This window comes from Takifugu flavidus, chromosome 20 (genome assembly GCF_003711565.1).
Source record: "Takifugu flavidus isolate HTHZ2018 chromosome 20, ASM371156v2, whole genome shotgun sequence".
Taxonomy (NCBI): Eukaryota; Metazoa; Chordata; class Actinopteri; order Tetraodontiformes; family Tetraodontidae; genus Takifugu; species Takifugu flavidus.
In genome coordinates, this window is record NC_079539.1 from 6419764 (window position 1) to 6443512 (window position 23749).

The window sequence follows — 23749 nt, forward strand, 5'->3', positions numbered from 1 at the left end:
ATTCACCCCAACACGCTGCTCCGTGGGACGGATGAAGGCTCCAGAGGCGCCGCGCAGCGGCAGCAGGTCAGCAGGCTCCCCCTCTACATGATGCAGCTCTACCGGACCATGCTCACCGAGGACCGGGAGAGGACCGCGGCCTCCAGCGTGAGCCGCGGCCGGCCCGAGGACAACCCCGCCCTGCACCACTCGGACTCTGTCATCAGCCTCGTCGCTAAGAGTGAGTGTTGCACATTCCAATTTCTGATGTTTTAGTCCTTCATATAGCACCTGAAACACTGCAGCTTCAGCAGCTCGAGTCAGTTAGAGTCTCATTTTTTACTGGGCTTAGGAGTTACTGGAACATTCGGTGCCTTCATGCTAAAATGTTGATTATCATTGATGTATTTTACTATTAAATTAGATATATTCTTTTTAAAAATTACACAAAATCATATCCTAAAAATATACCCACATTTCCCATAAAAGAGCCAGTTACTCAAAATGTTCAGAAATCGTCAGCTTTGGAGTGAAGTGCCCCTTTAATCATGAATCTCATCAAACTTTCCTTGATGAACGTGCTTGAAACTCGCCGGGTGATGACGCTCTAACCAGTTTTCCTTCCTCTCATCTCTTTCAGGCTGCCGGCAGCTCAGCAGGAGGTGGTCCGTCACCTTTGACATGTCCTCCATCTCTGCGAGCCACAACATCCACCTGGCCGAGGTCCGGATCCGCCTGCCCGCCTTCGCAGAGGCTTTCAAGGTCTCGGTGGACATCTACCACTCCTCCAGGGACCAGTGTGAGGGCAGCGACTGCGCAGAGAACAGGGTGTTTCTGGGCCGCCTGCGAGCCCACCCCAGCTCCTCGGCGTCTCCGTCCACCTGGAAGGTGCTCAACATGACGGAGACGCTGCGCCGCTGGCTGCTACAGGACGTCCCCGCACAGAGGCCGCAGGAGGAAGTGGGCGAGGATCAGGAGGTCGTGCGCCACTCCACAACCGACCGGGTCATGATGGTGGTGTTCTCGAGACAGAATCCTGCCAGCCAGCGAACCCCGACACTCATCCACACGGCGGAGCGGTCCAAGTACGTCGGCCTGGACAGGGAGCGGCCTCCAGGCTCCGTGGCAGCAGCTCTCCAGCTGAGGGGCCACAGGGTGAGGAGGCACCGCCGCTCACAGCAGCAGAGACGGAGGGTAGCCGTCGCCGCCCCTGCTAGTAAACCTGCGGAGGAGGAGAAGAAGGATGCTCTCTGCAGGAGGGTGGACATGTGGGTGGACTTTGAGAAGATTGGCTGGAGCGAGTGGATGATCTACCCCAAAAGGTACAACGCCTATCGCTGTGAGGGGAGTTGTCCTTCACCCGTAGACGAGACCCTCACCCCGACGAACCACGCGTACATGCAGGTAAGATGGCGGTTTACACTGCAGGACGCTTCATCTGCAGCACACACCACAGATGTTCTAATCACCCCTTTCTTCTCTCTTCAGAGTCTCCTGAAGCTTCACCATCCAGACAAAGTTCCGTGTGTGTCCTGCGTGCCGACCCGCCTGGCCCCTCTTTCCATGCTGTACTACGAGAACGGGCAGATGGTGATGAGGCACCACGAGGACATGGTGGTGGAGGAGTGTGGCTGCCACTGAGGGAAACATCTGAGACCCTCACAGGCACAGAGGAGGTTCGAGGCACTTGACAGATGTTTTCAGTCTGAGGTTCAACCACAGAGACGGACGGAGCGGCTGCGGGTTTTGGACTTAAAGACTTTGTTTACTGCGTGGAGAACATTGGGGGACCCTGGTTGTGCGTTGGATTATGGGTGAAAGGGCTGAAAATGACTGAAGCACTACAGATTGATGAACTGTTTGATGTTTAAAATTGACAGATTTTAGTAGCTCTTCAACTTATTTGAGATTTGTATATGCAAAATACAATAAATTATTTCTTATCTTGAAGAAAGCGTGTGGCTTATTTTCATTACGGGACCATGAAAAGGGTGCATCTTATCAGAAAAGGCCGGAGGTTTTGTTATTTAGCCATCAGAGAAAAGTTATAGATGAGACAAGGCAACTTTTTTAGTTAAATACAGAAGGAAAATCATTGTACATTAGATAAAAGTAAAATCAAAACATGAATCAAAAATATACATTCAACATAAAATATGGTTTGCTACAAAACGAGTATATATTGACAAGAAAATGGAGGAGAAAGACCCCGTCAAAGACCAAATTGCCGGCTTTCGGCTCGTGGTCGGTTCGATGAGCATCGAAGCGCCACCTACCGGAAATATTTGGTCATCACATCTTGGAATAAATATGTCTGCCCCCTAGTGGCTAAACGCAAAATCACAGTCCAATCAATAAAGAATGACAATAGGGACAAAGATCAGATAAAAGTTAGATTAAATTTTAATGACTTTTTTGCATTTAAATACATCACATATGGTACAAAATCACAAAAAATGCCGATCAAAGAATATAAAATCCTTATCCAGCAGAAAAAAAGTCCTCCTCGATTTTTAGAACAAGTTGAAATTATTCAAACCTTTTTATCCCTTCACAGTAAACAAAACAGTAATCTTGAGAATCTTTGTCATCTTTTCCTCAGATATCAATTTCAAACTGGGCATCATCTAAGAAAAAAGGAAAAAAAGATTTAAAATCACAGAAATGCACGACAGATGTCAAATGATCCTATTGTAAAGAAAAAAGCCTTTTTACCTGCATTCTCCTCTGTGTGGACGCCGTGCTCGGCGTTGTTGTTCGGGGTCTCGTCAGGCTGCGGTGAGTCGCAGGAAGAGGTGCGTTTTATCGGCCTGGTGACTCCTGGGATGTCCGGCAGTTTGGGAGGCGTGCGCGTTAGAGGAGACGACCGGCACTGCAGCAGGAACTTCCTGTCATAGATAATCCTGGTACCTGTGGGCCACAACACTTGTAATCCCAAAAATGCTCCATCAGATTGTGACTGCAGGCTAATATTCCAGATCTATAAAGTGTCCATGCGAGTGGCGTTCCGCCTGCGTCCAACTGAAGATACAATTTAAAGGCCCTCTGGTTATTATAAGACTTTAAGGAGACATCTTTCACTGATTGAAACATCTGGAAGCATTTGAGAGGTGATAAAAAATAATTTAAATTCAAATTCAAAGCGGTCTCTTATCTGTTGACCTCATTTTTCATCACTGATGCCGATACTCCTGCTGTAGCCCAGTTTTATTTGTGTGCATTAGTGTGGGAACAGAACACGTTATCAGACCACGAGGGTCCGACATGTGGATGCAGCCTCACTGTTCCCACAGCAACAGATGCACGATTTTCAAGTATTTTCTGCTTTCACGCATCTTGTTTTTGCTAGGAGCTAATCTGATGACGGAGGAAAGCATGTTAGAAGATAATTACAACACAAACACAGGTCACATTCTGAGACTGAATCTGTCATCTGCAGCTTAAAGCTGCTCAAAGGCCTGATGCTCAGCAAGTATGAAAACATTGCATTCGTGTCATTAAAACAGGCACAAACAGTGAACACAGAGTTCCCCCAGAGCCTGCAGGAGGCCACAACACTGTCAAACATTGACAGGACTAAGCAGACCTGTGAGGGTCCTCAAAAGGGCCATTTTCAAACCACGGTCGATCTGCCCTTGTCATAACTAATTCATATTTAAAGGTGTTTAAACTACCCTTAAGAACAGGTTCTAAATCAACATTTAGTTGCGATCGAAAAGCCCATCTTCTATTTTGCTTTTAAACGCCTCGTAAATGTTTCTTTTTCAATCGAGTTTCCAAATAAATCATTTAAACTCTTGTTGAATCCTGCTCAGAATTATTGCCCTAAGCTTTAGTTAGTGATCCGCAGCACGGGTCACCTCCTGGGGTCGTGCTGAACACGGTCCCTCCCGGGGTCGTGGAGTAATCCTGGGGCATGTGCGCAGAGTCGTGGATGGCGACGCGCCTGACCGCCGGGATCTCCCGGCTCCTGGTGGCCTGACCTCCCGCTGACATGTCCACTCAGTCCGGGGACAGTTTCTTCAGGTGTGGCGGACGAAATGAGAGTGACCCGCAAACCGAACTCAGGAGCAGGTTGCTGTCTGCACGTGGCCAGATAACATCCCAAACAAGCCTGTCACTTCCTCCAAAACACAGCGGAGCGCTGTGATTGGCTGGAACAGGGGGCGGCGCTGCACCTGGGACTTGTAGTTTCCTGCTGACGTAGCGCCTCTTTTGTGTCCGCCTATATCTATACGCGACCACATCCATAGGTGTCCTGTAAAAGAACAACAGGAACGCTCCATATGAGGCAAAATACTGAGAAATGACGGGGCGCTTTTAATTTTGAGTTTCATGTGTAACAATACTGACTGACATATTCAGACAGCTCGAAATATTGACGGAGATTGTCATGACAACGGTATAATATAATCAGTCAAAGCCCCTGCTGACGGAATTTTAGAAAGTGTGTTTGCAGTTCATGTTCATTTGGAGATTATTCTAATTTCAGCATTTTCCAACATTTGCATTGCCGATTTAATGAGGATTTATTTTTCATTAATTAACTCCAAAGTTCACTCGATATTTAACAAAAGGCTCCATTCCACTCTGGGCCATTTGTCTTTACATCTGGGACTGGATTTGGGATTTCGCTGATCAACACATCCCATTGCAGTTGCAGATGAATTATGAATTATGTTTTTTTTAATCTAATGAGAAGCAAAAATGAAACTTCACACGTGTTCTGCGCTTCAGTGATGCGTCTGAATTCAAAATGGCGTCCGGGGGGAGATGAAATGAGATGACCAGGTTTAAACCGCCTCTGTGGCCACATCTGTCACAACTGTGGAAATGTTGTTACGCTTTTTCGTGTTAAAGAGGTTTCCAAGGAAACAGTTGAAGTCGACCTGCCCCCCCCCCCCACACACACACACACACACACACACGAACATGCACGCACGCACGCACGCACGCACGCACTCAAGCGCGCACCCTCCCTCCTCCGCCGCCAGGAGCTCTGTTATCTGTAGTTGCGCCGGATTACGGCGCGCACTGTGAGGACAGACCGCCCCTCGGTGCGTCCTGATCGGCTTACCGCTCCTTGCGCTTTACGCTGAAGCCTTCGCGCAGAAAAAACCCCCAAAACAACAGAAAAAGAGACGAGTGATGAGGAATGACGGGACCGATCCTTGGTGGTAACCCCAGAGAAGACCCGAAGGATGCTGTTGCTGCTGCTGTTGAGGCCGCAGAAAGGACGCCGGCGCCGCGCGTCGCCGCTGCTCCTCTCCGCGGCCCTGCTGTGCTTCTTCCCCGTCAGCACCGGCCTCCCAGGTAGGGCCACGACGCAGACGCGGCAGCGGTGGGCTCCGCTCTGAGAACCACCCTCTTTGATCCTGTTTAAAGTGATTCTGTTGGGTCCGGTTCAGACGGGATGTCCCGTCGGCTCCGATCACATTCAGACAGGTTGAACCAGAAGGTGGACGCGGAAAAGTGTGCGAGGAAAAGCTCCCTTCATTCTGTCAGCGTGATCAATGAGCGATAAGAATCGAGTTAATAGACTCCTTTCTTCCAAGGAACGTATTTGGGGTTTTTTTTATATTGTGGCGCTATTTAGTTATTGATTTATCATTGTTTAATTAATGTGAAAACTAAGAATCCATGAAGGATTTAAACTGACAGCAGCTTCAACCTGAATTTAATTATTATTATTTTTTCCTTTATTTAATTAAATTCATCCAGAAACAGTTTCAGCCGCTGGAAACACTCATATAAGTGATGTGTGTGTGTGTGTGTGCGCGTGTGTGTGTGTGCGTGTGTGTGTGGGAAACATAATCAGATAATCTGCTTCAGTTTCACAGAAGCCCTGTGAGAGAACAGCAGCTGGACTCTCACACGGAATCTCTCACACACACACGCACACACACACGCACACACGCACGCACACACACACACACACACACACACACACACACCAAACGCTTTACGTGTGCGTGTGCACACCGACTATCACCAGAGTCGCATATTGGTGAACATTTCCTTTGAATTCCAGATTTTAACCCTCAGACGTTCCTCACAGATGTTTCACATGATCCTCACACACAACAGATCACCAGATCACCAGATCACAGATCACTTTTGGAAGACGTTGCCACGTATTTTTAGCATATTTTGTTTCATTAGACGCTCAAAACTGGGACGATAACGTTGGAATGTTCGTTTGTGCCGGAATGAAAAGAGACAAACGTCATCTTGAAGATTTTCCTGTTACTCGATCATTAAAGCGTTCTGACGGCTTTGAACGCAGCTTTGTTGGTGACAGCGTGTGTGTGTGCGTGTGTGTGTGTGTGTGCGTGTGTGTGTGTGAATGTGGTATTGTTTCCGCGGGGTGCTGTAGATCAAGCGGAGATTTGTCATTCTCAGAAACAAATGATTATTTCACCTGAAATGGTTTTGAACGACCTGGAAAACACATTTAATAAAGGCAGCGGAGCGACGTGCAAATACGGCCACATCATCATATGTAAATATTCCCAGGAGCAGGTTCCCAGGAGGGAAGAGCAGGGCTAATTCCCTTCACTTCCTGGCTCGTCTGGGTGATTCAGGCTGATCATTGACACGTTTAAAGGACACGTTTGTCACTGAGCTGAGTGTTGCCGTTAATATTCAGGGAATCGTTGCCTCCGGCCACGTTCTCCCCTAATGGATCAACCTTTAACCGTCTGTGGAGCCGTTTTCCAGCTTTAGGTGGAAGCTTTCAGACTTTGGTTGGTGGGAAACACCTCACTTAGAGGGAGACGTGAGTGTTGCTCCCAGGAAGTCATCAGAAAAAATACCTTTTAAGCTCTTTTGTGGTGGGAGAAAAGGAAAATGAGTGGAAACAGTGAGAGCATGGAGCCAGGAGAGCCCCGTCCATCTGTGGTGGCCCCTGTGGGCAGCCCAGGCTGTGGCCCCTGTGGGCAGCCCAGGCCGTGGCCCCTGTGGGCAGCCCAGGCTGTGGCCCCTGTGGCCCCAGTGATTCCAGTTTCCCATCCAGGAAAAGACTTGAGCCAAAACCCGAGCCGCTCGCCCCAAACACGCTTCCTTTGATGACAGTTGTCATAACAACGGCGGCGCCTTTAATCAGCCTCGTCATGCCATTAAACCCGTGTTTTCCACGACCTTCCCAGCCGGCCCGAACCCACCAGAGTCACACTCTCAAATCTGCTCTTTGATTCTTAAAACGTGCACGTTTGGCCCGGCTGGCCCAGACGTGCTGGGATCGTCCGTGAAGGCGTGAGAAACGTTGTTGACAGGCAGAGCTGAGACAGCCGAGGAGGGCGGCCGGAAAAACAGCCTCAAACCCACATTCCTTCATTTTACATTCACTTCCTTTAGTCTCGGTTGCCTTAGTCCCTGTTTCCTGCTGGATTTGAGCTGGAATTGTTCCAATGGTGTCTGAACTTTGGGGTTTTCTTTCCTCACCTGGAGAGGAGCTTCCTCATCTGAAGGTCTTGATCGTATTCACACTGAAACGATAAACCAGGACTGAAGCGGTTCTGTTTGTCTTCCATTATGTCATGTTCCCCAAGAACAAACTCGGCTGGAATCCACCCTGCTGATCATATCAGCCTTGTAACCCGGTCTTTATGAGACGTTTGTTGCTGATGTTTGTGTTTCCAGCCGAGGCCGAAACTCCGCTGTGGTTGAGATGCCACAAAGAACAACAAATAATGGCACCAACAATCCCAACGGGGCAGATTGGCTCGTCCACGTTGACATTGTGACAGAACAAATAAACTTTGAATCAAATGATCTCGGCTGTACTTTCCCAAACAATAAAAACAGAGCGGGAAGTTGGCATTTGTTTGCCTTTGTTATTTGAAGCAGATGCATGCTGGGTAAAAAACACCAGCGGTGGAAAAAGGGGCGAAGGCTTGATCGGGCTGGAGGTGTAAAGTGAGGAGAACTGAGCGAATGTTTCCACTTGATTTGGAGTGCTTGGCTCACTTCCTGTCTGCTATCTCACACATGCACACACGCACACACACACACACACACACACACACACACGCACAGTTTATATATGCACAATGGTTCAACCACTTAGTCTGACTCATTTCCTTTTCCTCTTCTCCCTCACAAAGACAGAATTGTTGTGTACGACAGCAGAATCAATAACCAATCAAATATGACGGACGTCAATAACGAGGCCGCAGCTTCGTCTGTGATTTAATGGACTGGTTGAAGTTTTCTGCAGCTCCGCGATGGACGATGTTTACCCGCGCTGCAGTTGCTGCTCCAGGCCGCCCCGACTATTATTACTGTTAACAATTACACAGGATTGGGTTGAGGATTAAATTATTCCTGATTGGATGAAGGAAACTGGCAAGAGGTCACTGAAAGGTCAGGAAGTGGTTGATGATTGGTGGGAAATGGTGACAACAGAGGAGAAAACAGAAGCAGCGAGGAGATGAGAGTGATCTAATCAGGGAGACAGACGTGAACCGAGACGGCGCCGAGAACAGGACGGGACGCTCCGAGCGGCGTCCTCGCTCCGCGTCTCAGTCGGGACGAAGTGAAAACCATAAAAACACGTGAGCTCGTGGCAGCTTTGGTTTCATAACATGTGAAACCAGCGTGCTCAGTTCTTCTGGAGCCCAAAGCTGCTCGGGCTGTGCACGTACACAAATAAAACCAATAAAACCAGTTTAACATGTTGGTAAAAACTTAACTTTCCACTCCTGTGATAAACAGAACATCAGAGCAGCAATTCCAGGACGTTTGGGCCGTACTGGGAGGAAGTGGAGCCGTGGATCCTTTAACCTTTGACCTGGAAGGTTTCAGTGATCCCGATCGTTAGGTCGCATACGGCCCCTGACTGTGTGTGACACGAGTGTGTGTTTGGTGTGTCAGTGTTCGTCTCTCATCGTGCGTCGTGTTGCAAAAACATCATTAGTATAATTACAACATTAGCATCTGCTAGCCTGTTAGCGGCTAATGAGGGAGCAACAGAAGTTGTCGTTGTATTTGTGTTATTGGATGACGACATAAACCCGACTTTTTCAGTCCAAACCCACCGAAGAGGTGAGATGACGAGTCGTCATCGAGCAGCTCTTTGATCTTTAGGCCTTTCAGAGGTGCAGAAAGATCCGGAATGGACGGAGGAAGCGCTGGAGTGTTGTTTTCATGATCAGGCTGAGCAGCAGGAGAGCAAATAAGTGAATCAAATTAGAGCTGCACATATTTAATGTGACCTGTTGCAGCTTCATTATAGAAATAAAGACAAAGCAGAAGCTGCAAACATGCTCAGAAACAATGAATAAGGACAGGCTTCATCTGCCGGTGGTTACCATAGCGATCCCTTAGAAAAGCCCTGAGTGGATTCATGATTTTAGAATATTACCTGATTGAAAGGTGGCGCTGGCGTCGTCGTCCGCTCCCATTCTGGGTTTCTGTGTCGGAGCAGCGGAAATCAGGCCAGATGATGGAACTGATCTGAGGTTTCACCACAGCGGCGGTGTAAAAGGCTGCTGAAGCTGCCCAAACACTCTTATCGCGCTTATTCGGGAAACGTCACCTGTACCAACGCCGCCGCGGGTCACCGTTGGAGATAACGCAGCCGTGGCGTGATCCGGACACGTCAAGACCTGAAACCGGGTCGGGGGGAGACGTCGGGCCGATGCTGGCTGTTTGTGGGGGGGGGGGCTTGGTTCTCTGGTGACCTGAAGGGCGGTGACCTTCAACCAGTGTTAAACTGTTTTACTGTCAGAATGTGGTGACGTGATGTCTCTCTCACTCTCTCTCTCTCCTCTCCTCTCCTCCTCTCTCTCTCTCTCCTCTTCTCTCTCTTCTCTCCTCTCTCTCTTCTCGTCTTCTCCTCGTCTCTCTCTTCTCTCTCTCTCTCTCTCTCTCTCTATCTCTCCCTCTCTCTCCTCCTCTCTCTCCTCTCTCTCCTCTCTCTCTCTCCTCTCTCTCTCTCTCTCTCTCTCACAGCCACCCATAAATGCCCCCCACCCTCACACTGTAAACGAGAAGGACGCCTAAACTGCAGGCGTAGCTCCTCCCACTGTGGCCCCTGCTTCGCCTCATTGGTGGAGAACAAGGAAGGACGCTGCGTAGGGAGGGAGGAGCTCCGCCCACACGGTAGGAAATAATGAGAGATTTGTCTTTAATATTTTAATTGTTCTACATTTTAATCTTCATCATCTGCATGATCTCCATCTCTCTCTCTCTCGCCCTCTCTCTCTCTCTTACCCTCTCTCTCCATCTCTCTTTCCCTTCCCCTCTCTCTCGCCCTCTCTCACCCTCTCTCTCCCTCTCTCTCTCCCTCTCTCTTTCCCTCCCCCTCTCTCTCGCCCTCTCTTACCCTCTCTTACCCTCTCTTACCCTCTCTTACCCTCTCTCTTTTACTCTCGCTCTATCATTGTCTGACCTGCACAATCTCTGTGTGGGAGGATTTAATAATTTAGATTGGTCTGGATGCTGTTCAAGCGTGTGTGTGTGTGCGCGTGTGTGTGTGTGTGTGTGCACAAACATACACGCGCTCGTAAATCCAACACATCACTGAGCTCCGCTTAACTCCCCAAAGTGGTTACATAAACCTCTGAGAGACCACAGTGGTCGTCACGGGAAACAAGATTCTTTCACTCCTGCGCACGCACACACGCACGCACGCACGCACACACACACACACACACACCACACACACACACACACACACACACTATTGACATGACACAAAGACTTGAGGCATATTGATGTGAGTTCTGTTTTTTTACTCATTAAAGCAACAGAGAAAAAAAGAACAAATTAAAAAACATTAAAATAGCCTTTTTTAACAGAAATTGAGGAATTTATTTATTTTGGACCTTTTAAAAGTCCTTTGATCAACAGCATATTGTCCTTGTTTCTATGGTGACCATTAAAACCTGGGCTAATCTAACGAACCTGGGGCTAATTTAACAGTTACGGCGGCGTTTTTGCTGATGAATCCACTTTTACTGCTCCACAAACTCTTCTTCCTCTTTCTGACGTCCTTGTAAATTATTCAACACGGAGGCTGTTTGGCTGATTCCAGCAGCTCTGTTTTATTGGAACCTTCGTGTATTTGACATGTAGGTGTTGCCCGTCGTCAGTAAACACGCCGTGTGTGTGTGTGTGTTTGTGTGTGTGTGTGTTTCATGCGTGTGCTGAAGGCTGCTGCTCTTCCTCCTCTTCTGTTCCTGAGTTTTAAGCAGTAAAACCCTGCGACACTGTTGACTTGGATCAAAGAGACAGCAGATAAAACAGATAAATATTGTCTCTGAACGAGGACGTCCCGCGAGTTTCTGTCCAAAAATAAACTTTTTTTTGTGGTTATTCCACATCTGAAGGTTCTTTTTGACAGAGATGTTGGGTTTTGTCAGTTTGGTTTTCACGTTTGATGGAAACGGAGGTTTGTTTCTCACCCATAAACCACAGAAAAAGCTCATGAAAAAATAGGTGTGTAAAATGTTTAAGGAGGGTTCTTTAGCTCAGCCTGTCCTCTAGGGGGCAGCAAAACACGGTGAGTTCAAATGCGTCCTTTCACTTCTGCTTGTGACAAATTAAGAGATCAAATAAGAGTATTTGCAGGTTTGGGCAGAACATGATCCCACAGGATCTCCCTGACTGAACGGTTTTTAAATTCGTTGAATTATCTGAACTTTAAAAAGCTGACGGGAATTAAATGGAGGAACAGGAACAAACGTGCGTGAGTGAGCTGTTTACTGTTTGTTTGTGGTAGCCCACTGCCTTCTGGGTAATTCTCAACAGGTTATGGGTCATTATCACGGCAGTGACAAATCACACACACACACACACACACATCACACACAATCACACACACACAAGGTCCAAACACCAACATTTTTGTGATCTAACGTCCATAAATATATTCTTGTCCTGTCAATAAACTCACCCCGTCTTGTCAGGGCAACAGAAACCTTGTTTTGAGTGTGGAGCAGCAGCTGATGAAGCAGGTTCACTCCTGGGGGGCACAGTTGGAGCTCTGAGCCACCTTCAAAGTGCAGATGGTACATCCCGCCCCCACGGACACCTGCTATGGGAGAGACTAATGGCCGTGCTGGAGGGGGGTGAGGCTGAAACAAAGCAGACAGTGAGAGTGGCGTGGCGCCGTGTCGGACGTGCTCGGGCAGCCAGATGGTGGAGGAGACGGAGGTCTGGAGACATTTTCGCTCTTTTCGGAGCTCCAACCCCAAACAGAACTTTAGAAAGGAAAATGTTCATTACCTCCATTAGCAGCTGGAGATGAGCTATTGTGACTGTAGCCACTCAGGCCCAGCGAGGGTGAGGCTGATTGCTCCCGGCTCCCTGTGGTGTGTCCTCCCCCTGGCCACACACACACACACACACACACACACACACACACACACACCCTCCTGGTCTCCGTGGAGACCTGTGCAACACCACAGGAATGCAGCTCACTGTCTGAACGTGGGGACTTTTAACAAGTGTTGTATTGTCTCCCTTTTTATCAGTTCACAAACAAACAAGACACACGGACAGACACACTCCTTCGCCTCACACACTCCATGGCCTCACACACTCCATGGCCTCACACACTCCATGGCCTCACACACACACCACACTCCTTCGCCTCACACACTCCATGGCCTTACACACTCCATGGCCTTACACACACACACACACACACACTCCATGGCCTTACACACTCCATGGCCTTACACACACACACACACACACACTCCATGGCCTTACACACTCCATGGCCTTACACACACACACACACACACACACACTCCTTCGCCTCACACACTCCATGGCCTTACACACACACACACACTCCTTCGCCTCACACACTCCATGGCCTTACACACACACACACACTCCTTCGCCTCACACACTCCATGGCCTTACACACACCACACACACTCCTTCGCCTCACACACTCCATGGCCTTACACACACACACACACTCCTTCGCCTCACACACTCCATGGCCTTACACACACACACACTCCTTCGAATCACACACTCCATGGCCTTACACACACACACACACTCCTTCGCCTCACACACTCCATGGCCTTACACACACACACACACTCCTTCGAATCACACACTCCATGGCCTTACACACACATACACACTCCTTCGCCTCACACACTCCATGGCCTCACACACACACACACTCCTTCGCCTCACACACTCCATGGCCTTACACACACACACTCCATGGCCTCACACACTCCATGGCCTCACACACACACACACTCCATCGCCTCACACACTCACACACACTCACGTACACTCCATCCTCTCTCTCTCTCACACACACACACACATACACACACACACTCCATGGCCTCACACACACACACACACACTCCTTCACCTCACACACACACACACACTCCATCCCCTCACACACACACACACTCCATCCCCTCACACACACACACACATCGATCAGCGATGGCTGTAACTATGTGTAACTATGTTTTCTGTGTCGATGTTGTTGCCATGGTTGCTAAATTATTGGATAATTCTTTTCCTCTTTGCTGTATTTTAAATTGACCAATTCGTGCGTTCTCTCCTCAGGACAATCCACCTTCTTCAGCGACCCAGATGAGGAGATCGACTTCCTTCAGTCTGTCATCGCCAAACAGGAAGTCACGGAGCTCCGGCCTGTAACGAACCCAGGTGCGTGTGCCCAGAACGGCACTTCCTGTTTGAGTTCTCGGGGTTCGACCACACCAACGTTTTCTTCTCTTCTCTACAGCCGGCGCCCCCCGCCGCAATCATGCTAATAAATCCAGGACAGACGTGTCGCTGCTCGCCCTGAAGAGTCAGTCACGTGACGCCCTGCACGCCAACACTGCAGCCCCCCCCACCGACACATCCACCCCCCCGCCGAGGGCCACCAACGCTGTGGGGCGAGTTGGTCCTAACGTGTCCCCAACAATCAGAGAAGACCACCTTCTGATCAGTGAGTGTGACCGACGTGCCGCTGATGTTGGCCTCTCAAACGCGTCTCACCTGCCCCTCCCTCTGCTCCCCCCCCCCCCCCACAGTCATCATCTCGGTGTGTGTGGTGGTCGGCGTCACCGCGGTGATTATAGGCACCGTCTGTTGCGTTCAGTGAGTATCAACACACAAAGTCACACCAGCCTGACTGACATTTAAAACAACGCGAGTGATCATTGTCGCCCCCTGCAGGTTACAGAAAGGGTCGCGTTTGGCTCAAAAGGTCGACTACCCGTCTTTTGGAGGGGTCGGCGCGCCCGCCGCCACCGCCGGTGGCACCTCGGTGAGCTGACCCCGCCCCCGGCAAACATCTGCAGCAGTCCTGGACACGGAATTACAACATTTAAAATAAATTAAATAACTTAAATACCTTGTTCCTCCTCAGATGGGCGATAAAACTCTGGCTCAAAGCGCCCAGATGTATCACTACCAACATCGGAAGCAGCAGATGCTCTCAGTGGGACAGTAGGTTCTTTTCCTGTTTCTGCCCTTTGAAAACTCTCTTCTCCTTTCTCAACCACTTCCTGTGACCTCATCACGCCGTCGTTCCCTCTGCAGCCACAAACCTGAACACAACGCGCATGAACCCGAGATCACGTCCGACGAGGAAGAGGTGGGCGGAGACTTCACGGTGTACGAGTGTCCGGGACTGGCGCCGGTTAGTTCCAGCGTGGCAGCACGCCATCGCCTGCTCGCCTCAGAGCTACTTTAGTAATGACACATATGTAACCACACATCAGCTGCTGTTTACATCAAACACGACATTTTTAACTGTAACCTTAGCAACAGTGATGGGATGTGACCTGCAACGATGCGTTTGTTCTGAACGGTGGCGCCACGAAACTACAAAAACTCGTTTTGTTTGTCTTTTGCAGACTGGAGAGATGGAAGTGAAGAATCCTCTTTTTGATGATTCCAATTTACATTATCAGGGGAATCACAAGTGAACGTGGAACACAGGGACCCCACACACACACACACACACACACACACACACACACACACACACACACACACACCTCATCGTCCTGAGACGTCTGCATGCGTTGGCACCCTAAAACCAGAGGTGTTCCTTGTGTTGTCTCGTCTTCCCTCTGACTTGTCGGTGTTTTCTGGCTCAACAAACTGACTTTAATTCAAATCTTTTCTTTTTTCTGAAGTATATTTTTATAGAATTATGGAAACCGGCAGCCGTTTCCCTCCCTCTTCGGTGTGATTTAAACTCCTCTTTGATTTAAATTCTTTGAATTCTCTGTTTTAATGATTTCTCCTCAAAGTTCAAATTTAGACGTTCTCATTTAGACGTGATCTAAAATAAGTTAAATAAGTTTCATTTCCCCTCCACAGAGGCAGCATTTAAAAAAAGTTGGTGTTGGTCTTTATTTCTTGTGAAATAGGATTTTGAGATCAGATATTATCGCAGGTGTAACCGCGAAGAGCTTTGCTGATGTTAGTCTGCATGATTTCACTGACTGGTGTGAAGAGATGTTTCCTCTGGACGACATCATGAAGGAGACGAGAGTGAAGGAGGGCAGGAAGGATCCACCTCTGAAGGATCTCCTCTGAAGGATCCGACTCTGAAGGATCTCCTCAGAAGGATCTCTGAAGGATCTCCTCTGAGGATCCACCTCTGAAGGATCTCCTCTGAAGGATCTCCTCTGAGGGATCCACCTCAGAAGGATCTCCTCTGAAGGATCTCCTCTGACCCTCTTTTCTCTCCATCCACGTCCTTTGTTTGCTGCAACATGTACGAGAGTGAAGGGCGTCACTTTTTACAGATGTTTGTACATGCAGAGCCACAACTGGAAATAAAAGTTTTTATCTCACCAGGTCTCTGGCTCCTGTGCCTGTGTGTGTGTGTGTGTGTGTGTGTGTGTGCGTGTGTGTGTGTGTGTGTGTGTGTGACTCACAGATCTATGTTGCATTTATTCAGTGGAGGCAGTTCTGATAAGAATCAGGAGCAGGTGCAGGGAGACTTCCTGTGTTAGTTTAATGTAACTTGACTGGTGAGGAGCTAAAGACACTAACACTCACACACTCCATGGCCTCACACACACACACACTCCATGGCCTCAGCCCCCCCCCCCACACACACACACACACACACACACACACACCCTGATCTCCACAGAAAGTCTGATTTTATCACCAACCTGAGATATTCGCGGCTGCTTTGCTCATTGGTCATTCTTCAACGTCTACATTTGTTTCCGCTCCTGAACGTCGGCTGACTGAAACTGCCGATGGCAGACGTGGATTTCACTGCACTGGTGTGACTGGTTAAACTGGGGGGGGCTTTCCTCTGAAGCTTTCTCTGCCAGGTTGGAGCAGATGACTAAAGTGGCCACTTTAAAGAAGCCACATCTGAGAGACCTGGGGGGTGGGGTGGGGGTCCTCAGACCCCCCCACACATCTCCTCTCCCCTCCTCTGAACAGCCTCACTCTCTCCTTCTCCCTGAGTCCTCTCTTGTGTCTCCCTCCTGTCTTTTGCATGACAATCCCCCTCTCAAGTCCATGTCCCGGGACAAAGCTGCTGCAGGCGGGTTTGATGTCCTTTAAAGATCTTCTGGTCTCCTCATCAGGGAGGGTGAAGATTTGCACTTCTCATGTCTCTTATTTCCACCCAGAAAACTGAAGATCCCGATCACTAATAAAACCATTAAACTGGATTCTTGTTCTTGGGAATTAAGGGAATTCAATCGTTAGATCTTTAACAGTTCGGGTCATTTTACGTGATTAATTTAGTGATACAGTTATAAAATGCTCAGTAAGGGTCTGATTTTATAAGAATGAAGAAAGAAAAGACCGTTTTTAATTAGTGCAGGTCTGTAGAAATGTGACCAATTCTGACGGGTTGGTCTAATCATAAATAATATAGAGGTAAAGATGTGAGAAGAGCCCAACAATTTCTAAATAAATTTGATCTGTTTTTAAGACGTAACATTGTGAAATGTTTGCTGACTTGATTTCAGGTTCTTGCTGGATGCCAAAGGTTAAGAAACATTCCAGCCGGGACCAGACCAGTTTTGGACCTTCAGGCCGGCGCAGACTGGACGCCTTCTGGGTGAAACCAGCCTGATATTCGGGGAGGAAAGGGGGGAGGAGGAGGTGGGTGCGGGGCGGAATCAAAGGCTGAGACTTATTGTTTCAATCTGAAAAGGAGCTAATGGTTCGACCATCGCAACTCGGGATCTGAAATCCACAGGGTGCCCCCGGGGCCGGCTTGTACAATGCGCACCCACCCCCCCCTCCCCACCTTCCCTGCAGTGGGTCTTCCTGCCGCAATCTGCGGCTGGGGGAGCGGCTCCACATCAGCTGAGAATCTGCACAACTTCACCTGATGGTCGCTTCAGGCTTCTCGATCCTTTTAAACTCGAGTTTTACAACAAAGCCCCAAAAGTTCCGAGACGCTGAACCGAGGAGGCAAAATCTGCTTCCTAATTTCAGTGGAACTTCATTCGCGATTGTTCCAATTACAGCTTGTTTTAGGTTCAGATTAAATGTTGGACTTTAAAGCCTCGGTGTGTTACATTTTAATATCAAAGCGACTCCAAAAGGAGAATCATTTAAACAAACATGATCGTTATATTTACAGGAGCCTCTTTAGCAATGTAAATATGCTTTAACCGTTTTTTGGTGTCGGATGTTTCCCTGCGTAATTTCAGGCCTGTAGGATAAAGAGCTTGTTTTAAAAAGGCCCAAAGTTTGTGTGAAAACACGCCCACTACTCAGGGAGAATCAAGGTCATTCACAAATCCATCATCAGCTGTGCGTAATTGTGCGCCGCAGCCAATCAGCGCAGAGCTGAGGTGATGTCCAACACCCGCAGAGGTGATTAGGGAAGCTTGTTGACGCGGACGCGACAGGAGCGCTTGAGCTTGAAACTGAGTCGGTTGTTTCCAACCCTCGGCTTGATGGACTAGGCCAGAGGCGCGTCGGTGGTTATGGTGCGCCAGATCCTTCTGCTGCTGAGGTGCTCCACGGTTCTGCGCATTAACCAGGCGGACTTTTTATACGGAGAGGGGCTTCTGGAGAACTATTTAACGTCCACAGTCTGTGCGTGAACTGAACTGGAAGCGGATGAGCAACTAAGTTTGGCCTCTTTTAGGTTTGAAGCTTCTCGGCTTTCGCACCGTTTTGGAGATGTCTGAGGGATCGCAGAGCCCGGGGGGGCAAAGTCGGCCTTTTGACTTCAGCAGGGCCAACACTTGCATCCAGAACGTGGGCCAGGATCATTTGGGTTCCCCTGCGTCTTTCCAGTTTCCCCACGGCGTCCTGCCAGACCCGGGCCTCTTCTACAACAAAGCCGCGTTCGGTGGCATCACACCCGGCTCCGCGCAGACCTTCTTCCCTTTCCCAACGGTCACGACTGACTACCGGGGATCCGACCCCCAGGCTGGAGACTTTGGACAGCCCAAGCACTGGTATCCCTTTGCTGCGCCTGAGTACATCGGTCAGGTACCCGGTGTAGCAGCAGCGACCCAGCCGGTAAACATCAGCCCCCCCATCGCGGAGACCCGGGAGCAGATCAAGCTGCCCGAGGTGAAGATCGAAAAGGACGCCGGTGATGATTATTCCACCGACGTAAAGATCCAGCAGTACCCGACGCCGCCGGCCTCCTCCGCCATGTCTCACGGAGTGTTCTACTCCGCGGCCTGGAACCCGTCCTTCTGGCCCGGAATGACCCAAACCACGCCGCCCGGCGCGAACAACCCAAACCCCCCCACACCCTCTGCGTCGTCGCCTTCACTGTCCCCTTCGCCCCCGTGCAGCGGGCTCCCCGGAAACGTGTTCTTCGGCGGGAACGCGACCCAGGCCGCGGGCGGCCCCTCGGGCCAGAACCCGGCCTCTTCGACAAGAAGCACCGGCTCTTCCAGCGGCGGCTGCAGCGACTCGGAGGAGGTAGGACCCCCCCACCACACACACACACACACACACACCCATCGCTGAGAGTGATCGGTGTAAACGTGAATGTGCGGTTGGTAAAATTCTTGTCTTGTCTTAAGGAGATTCTGACAACAGAGGAGCTGGAGCAGTTCGCCAAAGAGCTGAAACACAAACGCATCACTCTGGGCTTCACCCAGGCTGATGTGGGTCTGGCTCTGGGGAACCTGTATGGTGAGTTTCAGACTGGGGGGACATGGGTTTAAAACTGGGGCGGGCACCTCTAATTGAGTTCAGACCAGTTGTTTTGCTCTGACCTTCACTTGTCTTTGCATCAGATGCATAAAAACGCAACCGCGCTCTCGCTTTGCAGGCAAGATGTTCAGCCAGACGACCATCTGCCGCTTCGAGGCTCTGCAGCTGAGCTTCAAGAACATGTGCAGGCTGAAGCCGCTGCTGCAGAAGTGGCTGAACGAGGCCGAGACCACGGAAAATCCCCAGGACGTAAGTTTGAGGCATCTGCCGGCTAGTTTACACAACAAGAGATGATGGCCGAGCTTCACAGGCTCGTTGGGGGCCTTTCAGGCCCCGCCAACATCCTGCTGAGTGAACCTGAATCTGGCCCCCACCCCCGGCCAGCTCAGCAGGAAAACGCGTCTGAATGTTCACGAGATTGTCCGAGGTCTCAATGCCGCCCGACTGTTGCTCTGCAGATGTACAAGGTGGAGCGGGTGTTCGTGGACACCAGGAAGAGGAAGCGCCGCACCAGCCTGGAAGGAGCCGTGCGCTCCGCCCTGGAGGCGTACTTCATCAAGTGTCCCAAGCCCAACACGCAGGAGATCACGCACATCTCGGACGACCTGGGCCTGGAGAGAGACGTGCGTACGGGCGCCGCGGGTCCTCCGCTGTTGCCGCGGGGATTTTTCTGACCGTGTCTCCTTTTCCAGGTGGTGCGCGTTTGGTTCTGCAACCGCCGGCAGAAGGGGAAGCGCCTGGCGCTGCCGCTGGACGAGGACTGCGAGGGCCAGTACTACGAGCAGAGCCCCTCCCCACTGAACATGGTCCCCTCTCCCATCACCACCCAGGGCTACCCAGCACCCGGCTACCCCCCCGCTCCCCCTCCTACGCTCTACGTGCCCCAGCTCCACCGGGCAGACGTCCTGAAACAATCCCTGCACCCCGGACTTGTCGGTCACCTGACTGGATAAACCTGCTTGGGTGGGCCCGACGGCCCCCGGAGCCCCCAGACCCCCCCGGACCCGATCCAGTGTTTGACTGAACATTTGAGCAGAATGTGCCCGGCGGTGCTGCCGTGGGCGGCGGCGTTGGTCTAAACGTCACCGCCGCACACGCTTGCTTTTAAAATGCTGGACGCGTTTTTGTTTTTTTTGAAACCTTTTTAAATGTGTTGTTGATGTGGTTGTTTTCTTTAGCAAATATTTCTAAGCATCAAAATGAGATGGAATTAATCCAGAAGCCACTTTCACCATAGAAATTGAGTTTTTTTGTTTTTTAGCCCAGTTGCTTTTAACTGAATCTTGAGTCCAAAATGAGGAGTGCAATGAGAAGCTGGGAATGTGGCGTCTTTAACGAGCCGTGCAGCCATTAAATTATTGTAATGTTGACCTCAACCATGTTTGCAAAACACCTGAAGCCTTAAAGTGTCTCTGAATTTGCCTTTAATGTTGAAAATGTCTGACTTCTGTGCAAACTTGTGTTTTCCCCACAGTAAAAGATTTTGCTTCTTCATCAGTGGTTCTGTTGTCGTCTGCTGACCCGTCACCTGGCGCTCTTCATTTCAGGGATCTTTATTTCTTGTTTTCAAAGGATTTTAGAGCCATTTCTCCCCAAAATAAACTCTTCCATGACCTGTACAGCAACTTGACATAAATCTCAATCTGTAAAAGAGGTTGTTTTTTTTTCTCCAGTCTCGTCATTTTACATGTGTCAGTTTTGTCAACTAACGGAAATATATGACGTTCAGTCTCATTTAAAGCAGAACAGGTGGCACCGGCAATAACCACACCTGTATTAAACTCATCCCAATCCATGTCTCCAGTAGCAACAGCACGCTAGGCTAAAGTGGTGCTACAAAGTGCTTTCAGCTGGTTCTGGTGTGTTTGAGGACCAGGATAATCAAGTATTGGGGTCAGGGCGGCTGTTAAGATCTCTGACCCAGCCGTGCAGGTCGGTGTAAACTCTGTGCTGAGCTAACCTGGCGAACTGGGAGCAGATCCTGCACAGTCGCTCCCTCCAGTCGGTGAGCAGCTTCACATTCCACTCACGCCTCCAGGAAAAGTACCGCTCGTAACGCTGCTGGTCCGCAGCCAGCTGCTGCAGGTACTCCGCCAAGGCTTTAGTCGAGGCAAACTGGTCAACGTGGACAAAAGAGCGGGGCGGAGCGACGGCGCTGTAGTCCTCTACAGGAGGGCCCAGCACCACGGCAGGGCCCCGCCCTGGTAAGAATTCCTCCACAGCTTCTCGGTGATGTAGTCTCTGCTGATCGTGTTCTCAAAGGCCAAATAGAAGTAGCAGCGAGAGATTGTGGGTAAGAGGGCCTCGGAGGAGAGCGGCGTCCTCGTCCACCGGCCGTAAACCTGCACCGGGATCAGGGCTTTGAGCTCCTTGTAGACTTTGCTTCTCCTGTGATGGCGCTGGTAGTTACTGATGACCCAACATGCCAGGAAACTCTTATTTGATGGAACGCCGCCCGTCAGATGTCCGCCCGCCTCTCCTGCTTGAAGCTCGCCGTAGGGAATGGTGATATCGGCATCCCTCCTGTAGGATATGGTCATGTTGAAGACGTTGGAATACCGCTTCAGGTTTGAGCTGGGGGCCTCCAGGGACATCCAGGCCCACCTCTGGCCGGCCGGGCGAGGGAGGTCAAAGGGCAGATCTCCGTGCCGCTGCAGCAGCTCTCTATTGTGAAACACCACCACATCAGCGGTGGGAAACAGGGAGCGCTGGCTGACCAGTCGACAGCCCGGAATCCGGTACTTGTCCCAGCACACGTCGCCAGTCAGGCTGAACGGCTTGTCGAAGGGCCAGTACCACAGCAGGACCGTCAGGTTCCTCCTGCCGCTCCGCTCGAGGCCAGAGCAGGTTGTGTGGTTCGTCAGGGCCTGGGAGACCCTCTGCCACCGCCAGAGAAATCCCAGGGACAGCATGCAGAGGAGGGACAGGAGGAGGTACATCCTCACCAGGCGGGGGGCAGGAGTCTTGGTGCTGGGATCCCCCTGGCACAGAAGCAACAGGAACGGTTTTAATGAAATTACATAGGGGCCTTATCTGACCTTTGACCTGATTTGTGTCTGTATATTCAGTCTGATTCTGAGTGTTTGGGACACATTTACATTTGCCCTGGTGCCTTCACAGACATGCAGGATCGTGTTAAGGTTAAAAACATTACAGCTCCCCCTGCTGGCTGGCGTCAGCATGACCTCTCCCGTGCAACGATGCAGAGGGGAAACTTCTGGGAGGGTTTATTCTTTCACCGTGACATAGGTTCACGTCATTCTAAGAATATAAAAACATTTTTTTCTCACAAGAGTGTTTTCTAAGAAGTCGTGCAGACATTGCTGCATTTGAGGAAGCTGCTAGGAAAAAAAGTGACTCTGCTCAAAAAAAGGACGTTTATGATATCAGCACTTTATTTTAACTGCTAAAGGTTCAACATCAGGTAAAAAACCCACAAGAAGCCTCCCGACTCACCATGAAGACCTCCAGCTCAGCCAGTGAGGCCCAGTACTCCCAGTACTCCCAGTGACCCAGTGACTCGGGTCAGGACCAGAACATTACAGCCTTCTGGAAGCTCTCTTCTTTACCTTCGTTAATGTGAACACACGAGAAAGAAAGTTACTAATCTCACACAAAGCTCCCGCTCTCACTTAATTCCAGCAGAATTTCCTTCTTTTACTTTGTTTCCATCTTTTTTCTATTCATTTAAGGTGACTGATGATTCTTCTCAACATTTTTGGTGTAAAAATTGTAAAAAGGTGTTTCCTCTTTGAGAAATGTTCAGTTTCGGTTTGATTGGGAAACTTGAAACGTAAAACAGCAAGTTTCAACCAGGAAATGATCTAAATTATTTAGGGAGGGAGGCCTGAATGGGTCCGTCAAGAGAACCCGGGAGGCGCTGGCCCAGAGCGGACCAGCCCTGCAGGTCCCTGATCAGCTTAACTTTCACCCTAAGGCAATTAAATCACAACGTGGTTTCAGTGCAACCACATGAATTCTGCTGCCGGAGTTCAGACCAATAACCCGACCGGGGATGGAGAGTCCAAACGGGCTTCTCCTGATGTGTTCAGTTAAACCACCTTAAGTTGTCACCAGCCCATTCCACAGTGAAGACGGGGGGACACGACCTGATGGCTAAAGCAGCCTCCACCATGTTGATGTGGAGGCTGCTTTTGTACATTCTCTACCCATCAATGTGGCACCCACAGAAGAAAACAACAGGATGTGGTGAAAGCTTCAGCTTCTTTGTGGCATCTTTCTCCGCAGCAGGTCGAGTCCCCTCAAAGCTGATTTAAAATGTAAATTTAGTCCCATTTCAGAGATGCAGGAATAAAAAGACACTGACCTGAAGAGGAGCTGCAGCGGCGACACCGAGTTTGAGCTGGAGGGGAACACCCTCTTCACCCGCGGAGATCCTCTGCCCTTCGTTTGCCCCTCGTTTCTTCACACACACCCCTTCTCGGTTAAAACCACAGGAGGGTTGGGACTCATTGTGCACCGATGTAGAAAGGGAAGTGATCCACCGTGACAGTTGTGCTCCAGCAGATGACCTTAAGGAGGAACACGACTCCTCTGTAGATGTTCTGCTTCGATCCTCCGAACATTCATGAAGTGATGGAAACATCGAGATGGTGTGACTGTAACCAAGGTGTGACTAACA

General features: G+C 49.9%; 4 protein-coding genes, 1 long non-coding RNA gene and 1 pseudogene across 6 annotated transcripts; 3 read left to right on the forward strand and 3 right to left on the reverse strand.

Annotated features, from left to right (window-relative positions):
* The first annotated feature begins 525 nt into the window (after nt 1-525).
* LOC130517298 (nodal homolog) lies at nt 526-1875 on the forward strand. Its single transcript, XM_057019088.1, has 2 exons — nt 526-1383; nt 1468-1875. Exons 1-2 carry the CDS (start codon nt 661-663, stop codon nt 1618-1620), a joined length of 876 nt encoding a protein of 291 aa, XP_056875068.1. The 5' UTR covers nt 526-660; the 3' UTR covers nt 1621-1875.
* Nucleotides 1876-2359: 484 nt separating this feature from the next.
* Nucleotides 2360-4109, reverse strand: eif4ebp1 (eukaryotic translation initiation factor 4E binding protein 1). Its single transcript, XM_057019089.1, has 3 exons — nt 3840-4109; nt 2695-2889; nt 2360-2606 (listed from the first exon to the last, which is right to left on the reverse strand). Exons 1-3 carry the CDS (start codon nt 3973-3975, stop codon nt 2578-2580), a joined length of 360 nt encoding a protein of 119 aa, XP_056875069.1. The 5' UTR covers nt 3976-4109; the 3' UTR covers nt 2360-2577.
* An 873-nt stretch (nt 4110-4982) lies between these two features.
* LOC130517297 (neural proliferation differentiation and control protein 1-like) lies at nt 4983-14996 on the forward strand. 2 transcript variants are annotated; one of them, XM_057019086.1, is made up of 9 exons: nt 4986-5292; nt 9934-10083; nt 13543-13644; nt 13724-13930; nt 14016-14082; nt 14161-14251; nt 14354-14433; nt 14527-14626; nt 14844-14996. In XM_057019086.1, exons 1-9 carry the CDS (start codon nt 5181-5183, stop codon nt 14913-14915), a joined length of 981 nt encoding a protein of 326 aa, XP_056875066.1. In that variant the 5' UTR covers nt 4986-5180; the 3' UTR covers nt 14916-14996. The 2 variants fall into 2 exon arrangements, with proteins under 2 accessions (XP_056875067.1, XP_056875066.1); XM_057019087.1 differs by lacking the exon at nt 9934-10083 and having other exon boundaries at nt 4983-5292.
* Nucleotides 10695-13548, reverse strand: LOC130517300 (uncharacterized). The gene is made up of 3 exons (XR_008947686.1): nt 13406-13548; nt 12863-13330; nt 10695-12517 (listed from the first exon to the last, which is right to left on the reverse strand). It is a non-coding gene; the product is annotated as an uncharacterized LOC130517300 (long non-coding RNA).
* Nucleotides 14997-17522: 2526 nt separating the features above from the next.
* Nucleotides 17523-20601, forward strand: pou5f3 (POU domain, class 5, transcription factor 3). Its single transcript, XM_057019353.1, has 5 exons — nt 17523-18870; nt 18975-19086; nt 19226-19356; nt 19566-19730; nt 19800-20601. The coding sequence occupies exons 1-5, from the start codon at nt 18112-18114 to the stop codon at nt 20058-20060; spliced, it is 1428 nt and encodes a 475-aa protein (XP_056875333.1). The 5' UTR covers nt 17523-18111; the 3' UTR covers nt 20061-20601.
* Nucleotides 20602-20644: 43 nt separating this feature from the next.
* Nucleotides 20645-23691, reverse strand: LOC130517461 (alpha-(1,3)-fucosyltransferase 7-like; annotated as a pseudogene).
* Nucleotides 23692-23749: the final 58 nt, after the last annotated feature.

Excerpts from the sequence above, each read along its gene's own strand:
- LOC130517298 (XM_057019088.1), top strand. The coding sequence starts at position 661 with ATGTCCTCCATCTCTGCGAGCCACAACATCCACCTGGCCGAGGTCCGG. Across the intron at positions 1,384-1,467 it reads CGAACCACGCGTACATGCAG|AGTCTCCTGAAGCTTCACCA; the intron begins GTAAGATGGCGG and ends TTCTCTCTTCAG.
- eif4ebp1 (XM_057019089.1), bottom strand. The coding sequence starts at position 3,975 with ATGTCAGCGGGAGGTCAGGCCACCAGGAGCCGGGAGATCCCGGCGGTC. Across the intron at positions 2,890-3,839 it reads GTTCAGCACGACCCCAGGAG|GTACCAGGATTATCTATGAC; the intron begins GTGACCCGTGCT and ends TGTGGCCCACAG. Across the intron at positions 2,607-2,694 it reads CCACACAGAGGAGAATGCAG|ATGATGCCCAGTTTGAAATT; the intron begins GTAAAAAGGCTT and ends CTTTTTTCTTAG.
- LOC130517297 (XM_057019086.1), top strand. The coding sequence starts at position 5,181 with ATGCTGTTGCTGCTGCTGTTGAGGCCGCAGAAAGGACGCCGGCGCCGC. Across the intron at positions 14,083-14,160 it reads GGCACCGTCTGTTGCGTTCA|GTTACAGAAAGGGTCGCGTT; the intron begins GTGAGTATCAAC and ends CGCCCCCTGCAG. Across the intron at positions 14,627-14,843 it reads AGTGTCCGGGACTGGCGCCG|ACTGGAGAGATGGAAGTGAA; the intron begins GTTAGTTCCAGC and ends TGTCTTTTGCAG.
- pou5f3 (XM_057019353.1), top strand. The coding sequence starts at position 18,112 with ATGTCTGAGGGATCGCAGAGCCCGGGGGGGCAAAGTCGGCCTTTTGAC. Across the intron at positions 18,871-18,974 it reads GCTGCAGCGACTCGGAGGAG|GAGATTCTGACAACAGAGGA; the intron begins GTAGGACCCCCC and ends TCTTGTCTTAAG. Across the intron at positions 19,087-19,225 it reads GGCTCTGGGGAACCTGTATG|GCAAGATGTTCAGCCAGACG; the intron begins GTGAGTTTCAGA and ends CTCGCTTTGCAG.